This window comes from Salvia splendens, chromosome 10 (assembly GCF_004379255.2).
Source record: "Salvia splendens isolate huo1 chromosome 10, SspV2, whole genome shotgun sequence".
NCBI lineage: Eukaryota > Viridiplantae > Streptophyta > Magnoliopsida > Lamiales > Lamiaceae > Salvia > Salvia splendens.
The window spans coordinates 27,631,613-27,649,961 of record NC_056041.1 but is presented as its reverse complement, the minus strand read 5'-3'; the positions used below and the strand labels follow the sequence as shown (position 1 = coordinate 27,649,961).

The 18,349-nt window shown below is 38.6% G+C and overlaps 1 protein-coding gene across 2 annotated transcripts; it reads right to left on the bottom strand.

Annotated features, from left to right (window-relative positions):
• Window positions 1–3,509: 3,509 nt before the first annotated feature.
• Window positions 3,510–7,166, bottom strand: LOC121753217 (cAMP-regulated phosphoprotein 21-like). Of its 2 annotated transcripts, none has more exons than XM_042148427.1 (4): window positions 6,885–7,166; window positions 5,044–5,656; window positions 4,585–4,861; window positions 3,510–3,737 (listed from the first exon to the last, which is right to left on the bottom strand). In XM_042148427.1, the coding sequence occupies exons 1-4, from the start codon at window positions 7,003–7,005 to the stop codon at window positions 3,684–3,686; spliced, it is 1,065 nt and encodes a 354-aa protein (XP_042004361.1). In that variant the 5' UTR covers window positions 7,006–7,166; the 3' UTR covers window positions 3,510–3,683. The 2 variants fall into 2 exon arrangements, with proteins under 2 accessions (XP_042004361.1, XP_042004360.1); XM_042148426.1 differs by having other exon boundaries at window positions 4,585–4,867; window positions 6,885–7,164.
• Between the last annotated feature and the right edge of the window lie 11,183 nt (window positions 7,167–18,349).

Here is an 18,349-nt window from a genome sequence, read left to right as displayed (position 1 = left end):
CACTTCCATCCCTGCTCATTACTTAATATTTCTTGTTTCCACTCAACTCAATTACTATTATTGCACTTCTATTTATCATTAATATTTTCCCTCTCTGTATTATTTATGCAATTTAGGCTATAATTGATTCCTAAGTACATTATTGTTTTGATTTTATTAGTCTTGTTGGAACTTCTTTTGAGTAAAGCTCTAATAGTCTATGGATAATCTATTCTTGGATTTTCATTTCCTACAGCTCATCAATATTTTAAGTGCAGAAGAGAGAATTAGCTGTTTTCACTTGCTTGGTTTATCATATTAATATCTCTTTAAATGCAATTCGGATAAGGTTTTTTTACTTTGTACTATAATGTTAATTTATACTCCCTCCATCCCTTACTAAATGACACATTTTTTAGACACTAGATTTAAGAAAATGGGGTTTTATTAGTTTAGGGAAAGAGAATAAAGTGAAAGGAGAATAAAGTAGAGAAGAATAAAAATAAAAATAAAAAAGAGAATTCCCAAAAAAAATTGACTTATTTAACTTGAAACATCCGAAAAAGATATATGCATCACTTAGCAAGAGACATACTTCTAACCGAATAGGTATCGGTCCTGGCGCTTTTTTTTTGGTATATATACATATTTTTTAGTTTATTACATCAATTAAAAGGTTTCCACGGCAGTAACCTTAACAACTTAAAATCGTACTAGCATATTAGTTGAAAGAGAAATTTTCTATACACTAAACTACATTTTATGGTTTTTTTTTCTATATAAAAGTTAAAACACTTTTAGCTTTCAGTGATTTGCTCTATGAAAAATAGAAAATTAAAACCTTAAAGATAATAATTGAAAAAATCCCAACAAAAAACATCGATTTTCATCTTATGAAATTGTTGATATATATTGGGGATCTTTTGTAGCTTTCTATATATAAAATTTTGTTTTTTGTGTATTTTTAGTATAGAACAACTACTTGGAACACTGAACTTTACATTGAAGTGTAGGTACACAAGTTGATATTTTAAAATTACTTTATGCATATCAAAAACTGTTTTAAAAGAAAAATCAGGCAGAAGAATTATTTGCATTTTGTTGGTTTGTGATTTCATTTTCATGTGGGCAAAGCTAAACAACTACATAGACCACGAGATAGAGTCGCCTGGCATTTAATTTTGTTTTTAAACGTTCCTTATCGTCAGATTTTTAATTCTTTTATTTAAGCCATAGATTTTAAAAGACTTCCTAAATGATTTGTAATTTTGAGCATTGGTTCGTGTATGATAGATCTCTTGAGAGCGACTTACATTGACCAAAACATTTTGAATGACTGGAAAAAGCTTATCGAAAATCATACTTATATACGATTTAAGAATAGTCATTAAATCCAAGAAATTAGAATATTAAATAAAAATTTTCAGATTTTTTAATTGTCATATCCATTAATAAAATATCATCTTTTGATGATGTTTAAAATGACACGTTTCATTATAATACAATATTATAATACACTAAAAGATATTGATTTGTATACGAATATGATAATTGAAAAAAATTAAAATTTTGTGATTTAATATTTTAAGTCATAAGAATGATTAAAATTTGAACAAGTTAGATTTCATAAAATTTTAAATAAAGTTGCTATTATCCCTAAGTCTAACTATAGCTCGAATTCTAGTACTTCAACGATAGGGGGAAAAGATGAGCGAATGAAACAAATAATGAACTATTCATTTCGCAGAAATTAAAATTAAAATATTAAAGAAAAATATTAGTGGATGTCACTCTAATGGATAAGATCAAGTTTCAAAATATCTATGGAATAATTGGAAAATTCTCTAAAATATTCCTTGGATAAAATGACTAAATCATCATACATAGACAACAAATAGTGTTGCATGTTATTCAACTAGAACATAGTAGCATCAATCTATATACAGACTATAGCAACAAACAGATGATCGTAGAGAACAAATAGTGTTGCATGGTATTCGACGAGAACATAATAACATCAATCTATATACAGACTATAGCAACAAACCGATGATTATATCCCAATATTGGTAGTCTTTAATAAAGCAAATTAAAATTGTAAATTTAACTTCTCATATGTAACATCTTATACATATAGTAACCAATAAATTTATAAATATATCAATAAAACATAGTAAAAAAATAATTTGAATCATGACCTGCGTCACAAGAGTAACGCACATAGAATGTTAGTAAATCACTTATTACCTCATCAACATAAGATACACCACACAATCTAATTAACTATTCTAACCAATAGTACTACATAAAAAAAGGGGCGTAGTTGATATTCAATATTGATTTTGTCTGAATTAAATAGGGGTTTCATTCATTGTTTGACAGTTCCCACCCACATTAATCCGAATCCAAATCCAAGAGACCCATCCCAATCTTTGAGTTTGTACAGAAAAATCAATAAACAAACCCTCCATTATCCACCAACTCAATAGTTTTATAACATCAAGAAATGGATTTTTTATTTAAATGAGTTTACTAAGTTTGTAAAATATAATTTGATGGCAAGCTGTCATTGGATTATTCTCAAGGCATCATTAATCATTCGGCCTTTCTTTTCTCCCACCTTGGGCCATGTGCTATAGATTTTGTATTTTTTATATATATTTCGAGTACAAAACAAGATCTCACATGATGTAGTTTTGTCAATATTAAATAATTCAATCTTTTGATTACAGTAAAGGTACTATTTTTTTGCCGATTGGGAGATAAATAAGTTCAATGACATTGGAGTTCAAACATTAAATCCAATTACTAAACTTTCAACCAATTACTTTTGTTGGAGTGAATTGGATTGTGGCTGATAATGTTTCTAATGACAACAGTATTGATTAAATCCAATATAGACGACCATTATTTTAGGTACATAATTTTGATGGATTACATGAGATGAGTTGAGTCAAGATGAATACTTACCACTCGCTCCGTGTCACAAGCATACACATTTTTAGTTGTGCATGTGATTTAATGCACAACTGGTAAAGAGAGAAATAGAAAAAAAAAATTAAAGTATTATTATTAGTAGAGAATCAGTCTTACTCTATTAAAAAGAAAAGAGTTCCCAAAATTAGAAAATGCATATTTTTATATAAGACTAAAAAGAAAAAAAAAATGCACACTCTTGTAGGTCAAATGAAGTATATAAGAGGGACCATAACACTACAATCAATGGTCTTTGATACGCAAAGTAATAACCAGAAAAATCCGAGATTTGGCCCGTTCTTAAAGCACTATACCCATTTTGTGTATGCATGCACCATTTTGAAGGGTTCCTTAGCCAGGTTGAGCACTAACCCAGGATTAGGCTACATGGTGGTAAGAGGTTTAAGTGTGTAGAAGTTAAGGAGATGGTGGGCAGCAGCGAGAGGGTTAGGCATGTTTTCGTGAATTCAATAAATGATGTTTCTCAACAATCTGTAACTCAGAAATCTACTCAACTTCTACGGAAATAATAATAGCCATCATGAACAGCAAACTGGGTCTATAAAATGTTCCCTATGTGATATAACAAATAACAAGTCCAGCTTGTGACCACTTTAACAATAAAAATACAAAATTATAGGAACTAATTTCAAATGTCTTTAACAAAAACAAACCAACCTAAAATTGGACACCCCAGAGAGAGTACATGAATTTCCCAGTTTCAACTGTTATCGATGGTTCTGGGAGTAATCAAAACTTAGAGGCTGCTGACAGAAGGGGGCCTACAACGTACGCACATAACAGAATTCATTAGAAGAATGTGAAATGGACAAGACGGGTTTTACATAAAACAGAATGAATTATTGAAGCATAATAAGGAAATGACAAAATGCATCAAATGTTCCTTTGCATAGGTCCTATCCTAGTTTCAGGAATCCATATCTAAAATTATCACATTCATTGCACGATCCAATTTCAGAAGACATAGTTACGCAAAATTGACAGCACTGGCAGCCAAGAACTCAAAAATGTGGTAACTTCGACAATTCTGGATACTTTCTTTAGAAGATGGAACTGGCATGTATTTGCCTCATTTGATATCTAGTATAATTCATATTGGACAAAGTATAAACTCTCTATACCTTTTCTCTCAGATCAACTAAAATATGAAATAGGTGCAATTTGATATTAGTACTTTAACTATATCCGCAAAGTTCATGCTAGCTTCATTATCTAAATGATTGTTTATGAAGTTGGATCATGGCGTACTTGTCAAGACTTACCAGGGTGTAAAAAATGGCAAGCATCTAGGAGGATAATGTAAATTAATTAGATAATACTAACTCCGTCCCACATTAAGTGTCACATTTAGTGTGGGCGCGGATTTTATGAAATGTAAAGAAAAGTGGGTTGAATAAGTTAGTGGACTATGAGTCCCACTTATATATATTAGTTTTATAATAAAATGTAAGTAGAGTTGGTTGGTGGAATGTGGGGTCTACTTACCATTTATGGTAAAGTGAAATGTGACTCTTATTGTGGGACAGACTGAAATGGCAAAATGTGACACTTAATGTGGGACGGAGGTAGTATGAGGGAAAAGCAACACGAGAGAATTGTAGATTGTACCTGAAAAGATGCATGCCGCATTTGATCATATGACTGAGCATACATCATGGTATGCGTGGGCAGGGGCACATATAATGCATCCCTAGAATTCTGACTTGAACCTAAGGCACAATAAGGGCTCATCACTGGGGTCCTGTAGTTGAGGGAAGCTTGAGGAGGAGGCATCTGACCCATCTGTGGGAAGACAGAGTCATACTGGACAAATGGAGGCTGAAAATTTTGTAAACTAAAAGGTGCCATCCTGAAACTCTGAGCAGTGGGGATGCTCTTGACGTATCTGCATCTTAGAAGAGGGAAAACCGAAAATAATATATCAATCCCTATGCCAATTACAATAAAATAAACTTGAGATTGAGAAAATAGAATATTCAAAAATTCATTAACTAGAACTTGGGACATCGTTGCAGTCATAAAAAAAGACGGAGAATTTAGAATTTCAAATGTGTCACTTTTGATTACCTGTCATAACTGCGATCATAATCAGGATCAATGCGGTCCTTCTCCCTATCTCTAAAAATTGCCACTCTCGAAGAATTGCCACCTTCCGTGCTGCAGGTCCTTCTTTCCCAATCCAAACCCAAGTCTCTTGAAACTTCAGTGTCATCAACAGCGTTTGTCCCATCTGAAGCAGCCCAAGGAAATGCCTCTTCTGCTCCAGAATTACTAGGACTGCTGAAAATACGAGCTCTAGCTCTGTCATACTCTTCCTTTCTCTCTTCCACAGTTCTTACTGGATTCCGTTTATGGCCAAGTTCATTGAGGTCATTAGAGGAATCTTTAGGCCTTGGTCTAATGACAATCTTGATCTGATCAAGTTTATCATTTTCCGACTCTTTTGCAGGAACATCTGACAAGCAGACTGCAGGGAACTTGGACTCTGGCTTCTTTATAACCAAAATCCTGATTCCTTGGCCATCCGAAACATTTTCCTGAACCATGGTTTGCAGACCATAGTGTTGAGCAACACGGTGGGCGGCAAGACGAAGGTATGAAGTCGGGAAGTGAGGAAACTCGAACTGCTGTAGATCATTGTTTTGCAAGAACTTCTGTATATCGAGTTCCATCCACAAAACTGAATATCCAGATACGATGTATGTCATCACCAATAAATTGCAAAATAACTAAACAAGAAGCAGAAAATGACCCATATCTTCATAATATATGAAGATATATGCAGATATGAGCTCTTATTCTCTTAATGAGTGTTTTTCTGAGCATATGTGCTCTTTACAACAATTCTAAGATGCTTTGGAGCTAATAGGTTTACTTGGAATTTGGCAATCCCACATCTTATTGTAAAACCCATAATATTAAAGTTACTGTAACTAAAAGTTTGTCACTTGTAACAATCTTATATTCTATAACCTAAATGTCCAATAATGCTTTTTTAATAAGATGATACAAATAAGATAAGCTTAGTTAAAGTGGTCAAGCACCCTCTTAAAACTAAAAAGATAAGTGTTAAAGCTTGTGATTTGCTTGTCTATAATGGATGTATGATACCACAGTACAAATGTCAAACTTCTGGTACTCTCCTTAACAAAACATGGTTTTCAGTCTATCTTAACATTACCAAATAGGGAAGATAAACAATGATAAACCAATCAACAAAAACCGCAAACTGTACTCTTTCTTATCAACCTATGTTTAGCCAATACCTCAACCATCCGTGTCAACCTCAGAATATCACACATCATCTAGTATTGACTTAGCTATCACAATCACATTGCAGGAGCAGAGAAGGGATATGCTCCTCCCATAACTCCATCAAGGATAAAGTTTCCATTTAGTACTCCCTTACTTTATATTCACACTTCCAACATACAGATGCACATTTAGGAACACTTATTAGCATTGTGATTTGTTTCTAACTAATACAGCTACTCAATCAGTTAAGGAAAGCCAGAAAGGGAAAACCTCAATAAATCCAACACACAACACCAATTTAAAAAATGTGCTACGGATAGCTTTCTTGTATAGTATTTATATTCAGCTTAAATTGTAACAAACAAACTTTTGGCGAAATTCTAGAATATGCAACATCAAGTGATGATATAGCCAACCAAATCCAGTTTGTTTAAGCGCAACCCAGACCATCACACAATTCAGATCTACAAATTTCAGCAAAGCAGAAACTTGCAACAAAACTAAAATCAGCTGAATAAATTCAACGACGTAACACATCCAATGATCAAAACTAGAATTCTAACTAATACGCATCTGAAATTTACTCTCAGAATTGAAACTAACTAACTAACTAAGGAACAAAATTGCAAAAAATGAAGTTAAAAAGGACTAACTGGTCAGACGGTGGCGAGGATTCTGAAGCGCCTCGACGAGAAAAGGATCCACCATGGAAGCGTAAGACGGCGGCTGATCCCCGTCAGCCTTGTGCTCCAAAACGGTCGAATCCATATCCATATCTCGGATAAAAAAAGAAAAATCAAGCACAATCTACAGCAGTAGATAGAGATATAGTGAGTCCTTGTGAAGAGGAGGGGAATTGAGAAAAGGGAAAGGCCCTTTCTCGAATTTTCCTTGGGATTATCCCTCCACCGGTCGAAGAGAGTGATTGAGAATTAAGATTTGGATTTATATGGAATTTTTTACTCTTCTTATCTTCATTTTGCAGATTTTATATTCCCACAAAATTTGTCGCTTACTCCCTCCATCCCATAAAGATTGTCTCACTTTGACCGGGCACGAATTTTAAGAAATATAATAAAAATTGAGTTGAAAAAGTTTATAGAATATGAGTTATACTTTTATATATTAGTTTTATAATAAAATGTAAGTAGGAATGAATTATTGAAATATAAGAAAGTCCACTATCAAAATGGTAAAAAGTGAAATGAGACAAATTTTATGGTATAAACGGAAATGGAAAAATGGGACAATCTTTGTGGGACGGAGGGAGTAATATAAGTTAAGAATGGTAATAAAAAAATATTGAAAATAAATAAAATACGAATTCTACTTTTATACATGTAATAAAAAATTTTGAGAGACGGGAGAATATTTATTTTTAGTTGGAGTATATTGAAAAGTCCATAAGGACAATAAGCAAATTGTGGGAAAATTAAAAGTTATTGTTATTACTATTATTATTACTACTTTTATTTTTATTATTATATCGATAAAATAAAATTAAATATATATATATATAGGAATTTGTAATTACTTTTAAAAAATATATTCACATCTCTCTATGAGGTACATATTAGTTTTGAGGTTAAATAACACTCATTTGTGTGTCTTTTAATTTATTATAGATATAAAATTATTAATAAAAATTGGTCTGATGGCTTAGCCAAAATCCGAGCAGGATGACCCAATTAACATCAATATCTATAACTGAAAATAAGTCATACGGCTTGATTCTGGGATATAGTTTAGGAAATCTAACTGATAGGTCGATTAAACCGATAAAAATTGAAATTCTAATTTTAATATTAGAAAATGCTCCCTCCGTTCCGTGTTAACAGAAGCATTTTATTTCGGCACGATATTAAAACATAATTGTTTAGGAACTGTTTGGTAGCTATGTTACAGCTAGATAATGGAGTTTATCCGAGTTTAGTTGTGTGTTTGGTAGCTAGTTACAAATCTGTATAACCTGTGTTTTGTATCCGGCCGGACGAAGCCCACTCAAAAGCCTATGTTTCAAGCATCAATATAACTACCCAATTTGCTATGTTACAAATCTAGTCTACCTAGTTGATTTGGAAAAATACCATTTTATCATCAATTTTATATAATGCCATATATCTATATACACACTATATTTTATACACATACATACTTTAATTATATATCATTAAAACAAATAATAATAAATAATAATGTCCAATAAGGGTTATAATCAATTGCTAACACAAATTAAGATCAAATCTTAGGCATTAGATTAGGAGATCAAGTGGTTGATATAATGACACATGGATTATATTTTAAATTAAAAAAATTATTAAATAAACTTAAAGAGCATTAATGTCCATTCTTATATATGGTAGTTAAAATTAATGACTTTCTCTCTCCTCAAAATCTTCTTAAAATTTTAAATTTATGTAACTCTCTTGATTTAAATTATTTTTTCGTAAAAGAACGAGATCCCAATTGCATATGTTCCGGCGATGATCGGACGAAGAATATTTATAATTTTTATTTCAATTTTCGTATATGTGATAATCAGATTTTATATCAATAAACGAATCAAACAATCTCAATATAATGTATGTACAATATCAATAAAATTGTATTGATATTTTCAGGCACTTGTGTTGAGATTCTCATGTCGCTGTGTTGAGATTTGTAATACGTTATATTGACCATTTTACACTTTTATTGATATTTTATCTACTGTTTATTGAAATATGTGGGCTTTAATCTCATCCATTTATTTTAAGATCTAATGGTGTAAGATTGGTCTTAATTGTGGATCGGATACTATATGCATTGTAACATAATCATATGCAATAATATAATAAAACAAGAACCAAACTATAGTAGACTCATGTTGTCGTTAATATGTACTATGGGTAACAACAAATTATTTTTATAATTAACTTATATTTATTTACTTTTTAAAAAGACCTAAGTGTAACAACGAATTATTTTTATAACTAAATTATTTTTTATTTACTTTTAAAAAGGACCTAAGTGTAACGGCTAATTATTTTATAATTAACTTATTACTTATTTACTTTTAAAAAGGACGTGCTCTTAGGTATGAAGAGGTGATCACAAGCTTTATTTCCACCAAATCTACCTCATTCAACAAAATCACATATACACATAAAAATACAATAAATATTTGTTAAATATGGGCATATTCGAGTTGTAAACGCGCAATGAACATGAACGTTCATTGCACGGAACATATTCTTTAAAATGGACATTGTTACAATCATATTAATGTCTCATTGTTAGCATTTTTATATACTCCTAATATGAAATGGTATGCTTGAATATTTTTCTAACACAAGATTATATAATAAAAAATAAAATTAATAAATTTAAGTTATGATCATATTTATTACTCACCCCGTCCTATTAAATATGCATCATTTGAGAATCGGCACGAGTTTTGATGTAGCGTTATTTTGTGAGTAAATGTAGTGTTGTTTTATGTAGTTTTAATGGGCCATTCCTTAGTGTCAGGGAGGGAGGGACATTAGGTGCACACAGGGCTCAGTGGTCCGAGCCAGCTCTCGGGCAGGATGTGCCATCTTCTGAGCCACCCTCATTTCCCGGGGCCCCCTACGCCCTCCAGGTTGATTTTCCATACTTAGTCAATTTTTTAGTTTTCTAACTCTTCTTGCAGGTCTAGCTACTCTTTGTGGGATAGGTGGTCTGGTCTCGCGGCAGGCTCCTGTGTCCACTCCTGAACTGGACAAGCAAGTGGGACAAGCTCTCGAACCCCATCTCGACCAGCCGTGCAACTTTCGAGCCAACCTTACACTCAGGGACCTCCTACGCCCCCAGGTTGCTTCTCTTACACTTAGTCAATTTTTGTTTCCTAACTCTTTTTGCAGGTTTGCTCTCTAGGCTTGCCATCTGTGCGACCCTCTCAACCAACCCTGTGCCACTACCGAGACAGATTCCACATTGCGGGGACAACTACGCCCTCGGTGCATGTATCTGATGGAACCCTTTCGGACAGCCTCTAAAACAGGTCTTACATTGCAGGCATAACTATGCCCTCAGCGCACGAAGCTGTCGGAACCCATCCAGCCGTCTGTGCCGCGATCGACACACATGTCTCGGCTTGTTCACGATACTCTCGGCCAGGGGCAGCCTACCCGTGCTCCTGAGCCGAGCGACCCGACGATCGACCAACATTCTGAGATGCGTCTCGAGTAATCCTCAAGGCAAGTTGGTAACGATCATTCGTTTTGTGAATTCCCCTTTCCCTCTAACTTTACCATGACAGATGAACATTGGGAAATGGCGAAAAACAAAAAATGCAGAAGTTTGCTAAGGCCAAAGAAGCCGAAAAAGAAGGGGCAAAACAAAGGCTTTTGGAACACCTTCGTATGACCGCTGGAAAAGACTTAAACCTCTTTGATCTTTGCAGGAAATATGATATCCCTCTCACTGTCGAAGGAGATCATGGGACATATACCAGAAAATAGAGGAGGAGTGCTTAGGAAGGAGCTTGAATTACCGATCGAGGAGGAACAGTATAGCGCTTGGCTAGCTGCTAACAATAAGTTAGTGCGCTAACCAGCAGTGAGGCCCGAACTCTCCTCAATGCCGAAGGTATCTCTACTTCCTCAAAGTCAGTTGTTCTCACTGATGCGGACCTCATGCCTATCCGAGAAGGCTGGGCCCGTCCTTGTGTGGGATGTTAGCAGGTTACTTCCCAGGCAAAGATGCGGTGTATGCTATGATCCAATGGTGGCAGGTCAGTCAAGGCTGCGTTCCACAGAAAATGATAGATCATCTTTAGCTTTGCTAAGCATAAAGACATAGAAGCGGTGCGTGAAAAAGGACCCCACTCCATCTTTGGGATCCCACTCCTATTGGAGCCAACCCTTGAAGATTTTGATCTAAAGGGGAAGATGAAGGTGAACATGCCTATCTAGATTAGGATCCCCGATCTACCATTGACCCATTGGAACAAGTCAGCTATCGAAAAAATTGCCACCACATTCGGTACCCCGGTCATGGTGGACGAATGCACAATTTTGAGGGAAACTTTAGATGGCCCGCGAGTCAAAGTTATTATCAATGTGCTCGATGAGTCCCGGAAAAATGAGGAAATTATTTTGCCTGGAGGGAAGAAATTTGTCTAGGAAATCGTGTATGAACTCCTCCCAAAGTACTGTCGTATATGCCAAGAATTTGGCCATTTAAGCGAGGGTTGCCCCTATCCCCAGGAAAGATAAAGAATTCGGCAAGCCAATAAATAGTGAGATCTTTCGTAAGGCCGCCATAAATTAAGGGCGAGACCCCATGTGGTTGAGATTTTCTCTCTCTAGAAGAATTCTCTCTGACTTCTCTCTAGCGCGATCTCTCTTCTCTCTATCGCCTTAATGCGTTTCCGGTGGATTTATTCTCTGTGGACCTGCTTCTCTATCATTAAACGAAGAATTTAAGCCGTTAAAATCCAGATTTGAATGAATTTTGAAGGCGGTTCTTGGATTGAAAAGTTTCAGATCTGAAAATCTTCTCCAGCGACTTTGAAGGACAAATACAGTCTCCGGCGGCCTCCCCTCCACTCCAGTAGCATCGGAGGTCACCTTTGAGGTGTCTGACGGTGTGAAATCTGGCGGAGAGGGGAGGAGGTGGTCTTGCGGCGGTTTTCTCTTTTTGCGGCGGTGAAGTGTTCTTGAAGTTGTTTGCAATTTGGTGAAGTTGTAGGTCTTATATTGAAGTCTCCACCTCACGCCCAGTTGAACGCCCTTCTCAGAGGCTTTTTCATCTTCTCCGACGAAGCTAGTCAGATTGAGGGAGGCCGGTTTCATTGGGTTAAAGTGAGAGTGTGATTTTCGGTTGAAGATCTATTTGTGAAGCGAGATTGTTTTCATCTCCAATCCTAAGTTTTTCTTTCCCTTCTTTGTTTAATCTTCCGATTATTTAGTGTTTGGGTTTGATTTATTTGGGTTTGTGTTCGTTTATACCGGTTTTGGAAAAATTACGGTTACATTGATTTTTTTTGAATTGTTTGTGTTGTTGCTATTGTTTCCCTCCCTCTTCGCAGTTCATAAGTGGTGAATTTCCATTGAGGAGTGCTTATTGGATTTCTGTTAGCACTTGAGGATCGATTTCTTGGTGGATTGGAGGCGGCAGAGAGTTCAACACTTAGAAAAAAATCCTAAGTGTTCATTGGTTTTTTCTTTCTCTTCTCCCATCTTTTTTTTCGGTTCTTTTGGCTTTTTTGGTGATTGTTTTGGACAGAACCTGAGCTATATTGGATAGATTGTGGCTGTATTTATGTTGTTTTGCAGGTTCCAGTGATTTTCTGGGCGTTTTGGCACCTTCGAGGACTTGCTCCACCGCGGAAATCCGAAGCTATTGAAGAGATGCATGTGAGTTTTCCGGCGCCGCCTTGCCGAAAGTCCAATAGCTTCAACGGTCAGATACATTGAATCTAGACATCCCAAATTCAAATTTGAATTTGGCGGCTGAAATTAGGATTAGGGTTTCATTGGGCGCGGATCCGGGTCGGGTCGAGCCTGAACAGGATCTGGGATCCACCACTATTGGGCTTGATCCTTGAGCTCGGGTTTGAACTCCACCGCTATTGGGCTTGATTTAGAGGATTGAGCCGGTGCGGGTCAGGAGCGATCCAGCCCAATAATCATACGGGTTGACCCATTTTTGTTTATCATACTATTCATCCTCATAGAGCAGAACTCGGTCAAGGAGGGACGTTCTTTGGTGTAGAGTGTGAAAGTGGTGGAAGTTAGATCGAAGTATCGAGCTATCCCTTGGCCAGGCCGAGCCACTCACGGCACGCTTCGTAAATCTTGGGGGACCCCTACGCCTCATAGGTTAGTAACTCTGTTTTTGCAGTGCTCCTACCTTGGCAAACCACGAACAACATTCGTGTGTCCATCACCCCGGACACTCGGACTTCCACGTGCCAAGTGCTCAAACCCCAAAAATGACACCGTGTCGTGTGGTATTTCTCCAACACTTAGGAAATTTTTATTTGAACTAACCACTTCCGCAGGTCCTTGCCGAGTGATCGTATCATTGGTGCCCCCTTTTGGCCTTTCTTGTGCCACCGCCGTGCCAATTTCCTCCATTTGGGGACAACTTCGCCCTCGGTGACCATTGATGTCGGCACCTTCCATGCCTGATCCCGAGTCAACCGGACACTCTCGGGCCCCCCTTGTCTTTGCCTGCATACATGACTGGACCAACTCCTGATCCTGTCGGCCAGGCCCACGCCAGCCGTGTCCCAGACCCTTGCAGCACGACTGATGACCAACTCTCTGCTCTTCTGCTCGAGCAATCCTCGAGCCAAGTTGGTAACGACCCCTCATCTAGTGATCCCCCTTTTTCTCCCTAACCTTTCCTTGACAAATGAACAATGACTTGGTAAAGAATAAGTATGTTGAAGCAAAGAAGGCTAAAGAAGCGAAAAAAGTTGGAGCTCGACAAAGACTTATGGAGAACCTCTAGAGAAACGCTGGAAAAGACCTTAGCCTCTAGGACCTTTGCACGAAGTACATGATCCCCGTTAGAGTTAATGGTGATCATGGGGATGTTTACGAGAAATAAGAGGAGGAGTTAAGGAATGAGATCGGAATTCGGCTTGAGGCGGAACGTTATAGTGCATGGCTCCCTGCCAACCAAGCAGTCCGGGCACACACAAGCACCGAGGCCCTAACCCTCCTCAATGCAGAAGGTATTTCTACATCCTCACAGTTAATTGTTCTAACTAATACTGACCTCATGCCTATCTGAGAAGGCTAGGGACCGTCTCTTTGTGGGATGTTTGCAGGCCGCTTCCCCGAAAAAGATGCGGTGTCTGCCATGATCAAACGATGGGGTGTCCGTGTTAAGGCATCATTCCACTAGAAAGGCTGGATTATTTTCAGGTTCGCCAACATTAAGGATATGGAAGCAGTCCGAGAGAATGATCCTCATTCGATCTTTGGTATCCCACTCCTCTTGGAGCCAATCACGGAAGACTTTGACTTCAAGCAGAAAATGAAGGTTAATATTCCCATCTAGATCAGGATCCATGATCTTCCGCTGACCCTATGGAATAAATCGGCAATAGAAAAGATTGCCACCACGGTTGGTACACCGGTTATGGTGGATGATGGCATAATCTTGAGAAATACATTTGATAGACCACCTGTCCAACCCCGAAAAAAAATCGAAATTATCTTGCCGGGTGGAGAGAAATTCGATGAGGAAATCATCTATGAGCTCATCGCAAAGTACTGCCGGACCTGCTAAGAATTTGGCTATGTTAGTGATGGTTGCCCTGGTCTCGAAGAGAGAGAGAAATTAGGCGCGCAAATCAGAGTCCCAGCTAAGTCCCGTGACCCTTTGCGTAGTCGAGCCCCCTCAATTGGCTGGGACCAATGCTCAATCTGGCAACCTGCGGGAAAAAACAAAGAAAAAGGTACGGTAAAAGTACAAGGCATCCTTGCGGTCGAAACGACAAACCAGTTTGCTGCCCTTGAAGATGAGAACCCCCCAAAGGAATCGATGGCGGTGGCTAACACAGAGCAACGACGTGCTACCCTGGACAAATCATTGGTTCGCAATCAGGGTGAGAAGTTGTCTTACCCTTTGCGGCTTAAAGATTCTACTTTCTCGGTGCAATACGGGAAAGAGACGAAGACTAAGGAACAGGCGGACGTTGCCCATAATATGATGATGGCAAAGTTCACCAATGTGCCAGAGGACTCAGAAATTGAGAAACTTGAGACATCCCCTGCGCCCACTGGCTTTGACCCCATGATTGAGACGATTGGTGACTCGATTCTTGATTGTGCTGCATCCTTTGAGACCGATCATGATGCTTTCCCTCCACTCAAAGCGGTCGTGTGGCAAGGTTCCGGGAAAAAAAGGCAAAAAGGGTGGGTGGAATGTTGGGAAAGGGATTGTGACACCATTAGTAGGACTTCCGCCAAAGCACCAAGGGATCACTGCTAAGGAAAAACGATCAAAAAGCTGAGACCCTACAAGATCTAAGAGTCTAGGACGTTCAAAGAGTCGTGACCCTGCACGTTCAAATAGTCGGGACTCCACACGTTCAAAAAGTTGAGACCCATAAGGGGCAGCTGGCTCGGGCTTTGTGTTTGAGGAAAAACAGTTGAAGGAACATCCTTCTTCTCGTTCTGGCCGTCCTTTGGATGTGTCTCTGCCTAATGCCAAGTCACACCAATGATTGTGACAACCTGGAATGTCAGGGGTATACAACAGCCCTGCAGACAACCTGTTGTTGCGAACTTCATCAGGTCCAACCGGGTCGATGTGATGGGTCTCAATGAGATTAAGTTACAAATGACCAATATCAATATGTTTATGGGGAGATACTTCCCCTCATGGAAACATGTTTATGTCCTTGCCACTCGGAACGGGACCTGTCGGATGTTCCTTCGTTCCACAAACGGTGGATTTTGATGTTGTTTGAATTGAGGAACAAGTTATTCACTCCAAAATCAGGTGCACTCGCTCTAGAAATGAATTTTGCTTTTCTCTTGTTTATGGCTTGCACTCACTTGAGGTCCGTTAACTCTTGTGGGATTCGATGGTCGACTTTGGCTTGCAGGGTGGCCCCTACCTTGTTAGTGGGGACTTCAATGCAGTCATGCATGTGGATGAGCGCCGAGGCAGGAGGAAACTAGAAAACAGAGAGATGGATGGTCCAATCAGAGCTTATGCATGGCTTGGAATCCAAGACACCCCGTCAACGGGATTTAACTTCACCTAGACCAACGACGCCGTGTTCATTAAAATTGACAGAACAATGGTCAACCAAGATTGGTTTGACGCTGGGTTCATCGTGGACATGACCTTCATGCCAGCGGGCTTCCAAACGAACCACTCGCCGGCAAAAAACAAAAAATTTCGGTGATGTTAAGTCCTATCCCAAGCCTTTCAAATTCTTTAATTATTGGATGACTCATGCAGGTTTTGAGCCTCTTCTCGGGGAGAATTGGCGCACGTATGTTGTGGGTTCAAACAGTTTACCCTCTTTCAAAGAGGCAAGACATTCAAGCAAGTACTTAAGGCTTTTTAGCTTCAAGGAGTTTAGCAATATTTCGGAATGGGCAAAGCAAGCCTCGAAGGAGCTGGAGGAGATCCAAATGAAGGTGGACAAGGACAGAAATTACATGACTCTTCGGGCACAACTCAAATTGCTAAAACATAAGGCTGAGTTCTAGTCACGTTGGAGAAGAATTTCTACAGTCAAAAAGTAGGAATCAAACACCTTCTCCTTAATGACATGAATACTTCTTTCTTCCATTCTATGGTTAAGACTAACAACTCTCGGAATACTATATCTTTCTTATGCAGAGAAAATGGCACCATCATTGACGATCAAGACGAGATCATTGAGAGTTTTGTGAATTTTTACAAAGGGCTCTTTGGAACGGAGAAAGATGCGTCCCCGACTAAGTCAGAGGTGCTTGAAAATGGCTACCGACTTGATGAGGAGGAAAAGATTGGCCTCATCCGTGAGGTCAATATCCAAGAAATCAAAGTTTCCTTATTCACCTCTCAATCGTGGGTTGAGATTTTCTCTCTCTAGAAGAATTCTCTCTGACTTCTCTCTAGAATCCCACCCTCTCTCTTTCTAGCGATTTCTCTCCAATCTCTCACGCCCTCACTTCTCTTACAACTCTGGTGGATTCAATCAACGCGGAAGTGATTCCCTATCACCAAGCGACGATTTTGATCCATTAAACTCCAGATTTGATCAAGTTTTGTGGTTGTTCATCGAATTTTAATTTCGGATCTAACAATCGTTCTCCGACAGATTTGAAGGTTCTACCAATTTCCGGTGGCCTCCCCTCCAATCCAGTAGCATCAGAGGTCACCCCAGGTGGTGATTAACGACGTACCAGCGGAGAGGAGAGGATTCGAAGCGGCGACGGTTTTGCATTTTCTCACAGATTTTGCATTTTCCGACGTTTCACGGCTGTTCTCCGATTTGCTGTGGCTGTGGAGCATTAGTTGAAGATCCCACCTTCACCCCCAGTTGAAAGCTCCCTCATAGGTAGCCAGCCGTCTCCGGTGAAGCTTAGCAGATTGAGGAAGGCCGGTTCTTTGGGTTTAAAGTGAAGTGTGTTGTGTTCGATTGAAGTTCTTCGCCATACCAAATTTTGCTTCACACTTCCCATAAGTTTCTCTATCTCTGCTCTTAATTAAGCTATTAATGTTTGAGGGAATTGGGTGAATGTTTGCTAAGTTTGAATCGGTTGTCTCTGATTTGGTGGTGGTTACTATTACATTGATTTCCTGACTTATGTTCTTCTCTTTTCTCGGGTTTTCTCTTGATTTGTAGAATCCGAGTGTGGTGACCAGATTAATCGAAGTGTTTTAGTGGATTGGGAGTGGAAGTTGGAAGATAATCGACTCATAACACTTAGAGAAATTTGGGTGTTTTCGGTTTCATATTTTCTCTTTCCCCTTCTTTTTCCCATTAATTTTGAATCTGATATTGAAGTTTATGATCTGTTACTGTTACTAATCCTTGGAAGAAATCCATATTGTTTGGTTGTGTGCAGTTATCGGCATATTTTCGGCCGAAAACAAAGATCCGACGCTCCTAAAACTGCCGCTGAATCTGTCAGCCTTCATCTTGCTTTGTCTCCCCTGTTTTTCCAGGGCAGCCTTCGCCGGAACCCTACTTTTTCCGGTGCCACCTTGTCGAAATCTCAACAGTCGCCGGAACCCTTCCAACCATCAGCGTCGCCCTTCAAACGGTCAGGTTCGTTGAACCTAGACTAAGGAATTCACATTTTGAATTTGGCGGCTCCTCTTTAGGCTTAGGGTTCGGCGCGGATCCGGGTCGGGTCTATTTGGCTTTGGATCTTGGGATCAGATATAGGCCAGACCGGATCTAGATAGGACCTACCCAATTGTTTAGGGTTGACCCGTTTGTTTATCGTGCAAAGGTTCCCTATAGGCCAAGGTTCGGATCACAAGAGGCATTTTTAGGTGTAGGGGAGTAGAAGTGGGGCGCGGGCTTGAGGTGTCCACACTATTGCCAGGGCAGGCTGTGTATCTCGTTCACACTCCGAATTCTCTGGGGCCGCCTACGCTCCATAAGTATCTTTTCTATACT

Excerpts from the sequence above, each read along its gene's own strand:
- LOC121753217 (XM_042148426.1), bottom strand. The coding sequence starts at position 7,005 with ATGGATATGGATTCGACCGTTTTGGAGCACAAGGCTGACGGGGATCAG. Across the intron at positions 5,657-6,884 it reads TCCTCGCCACCGTCTGACCA|TTTTGTGGATGGAACTCGAT; the intron begins GTTAGTCCTTTT and ends CTGGATATTCAG. Across the intron at positions 3,738-4,584 it reads TGCGGCATGCATCTTTTCAG|GCCCCCTTCTGTCAGCAGCC; the intron begins GTACAATCTACA and ends CGTACGTTGTAG.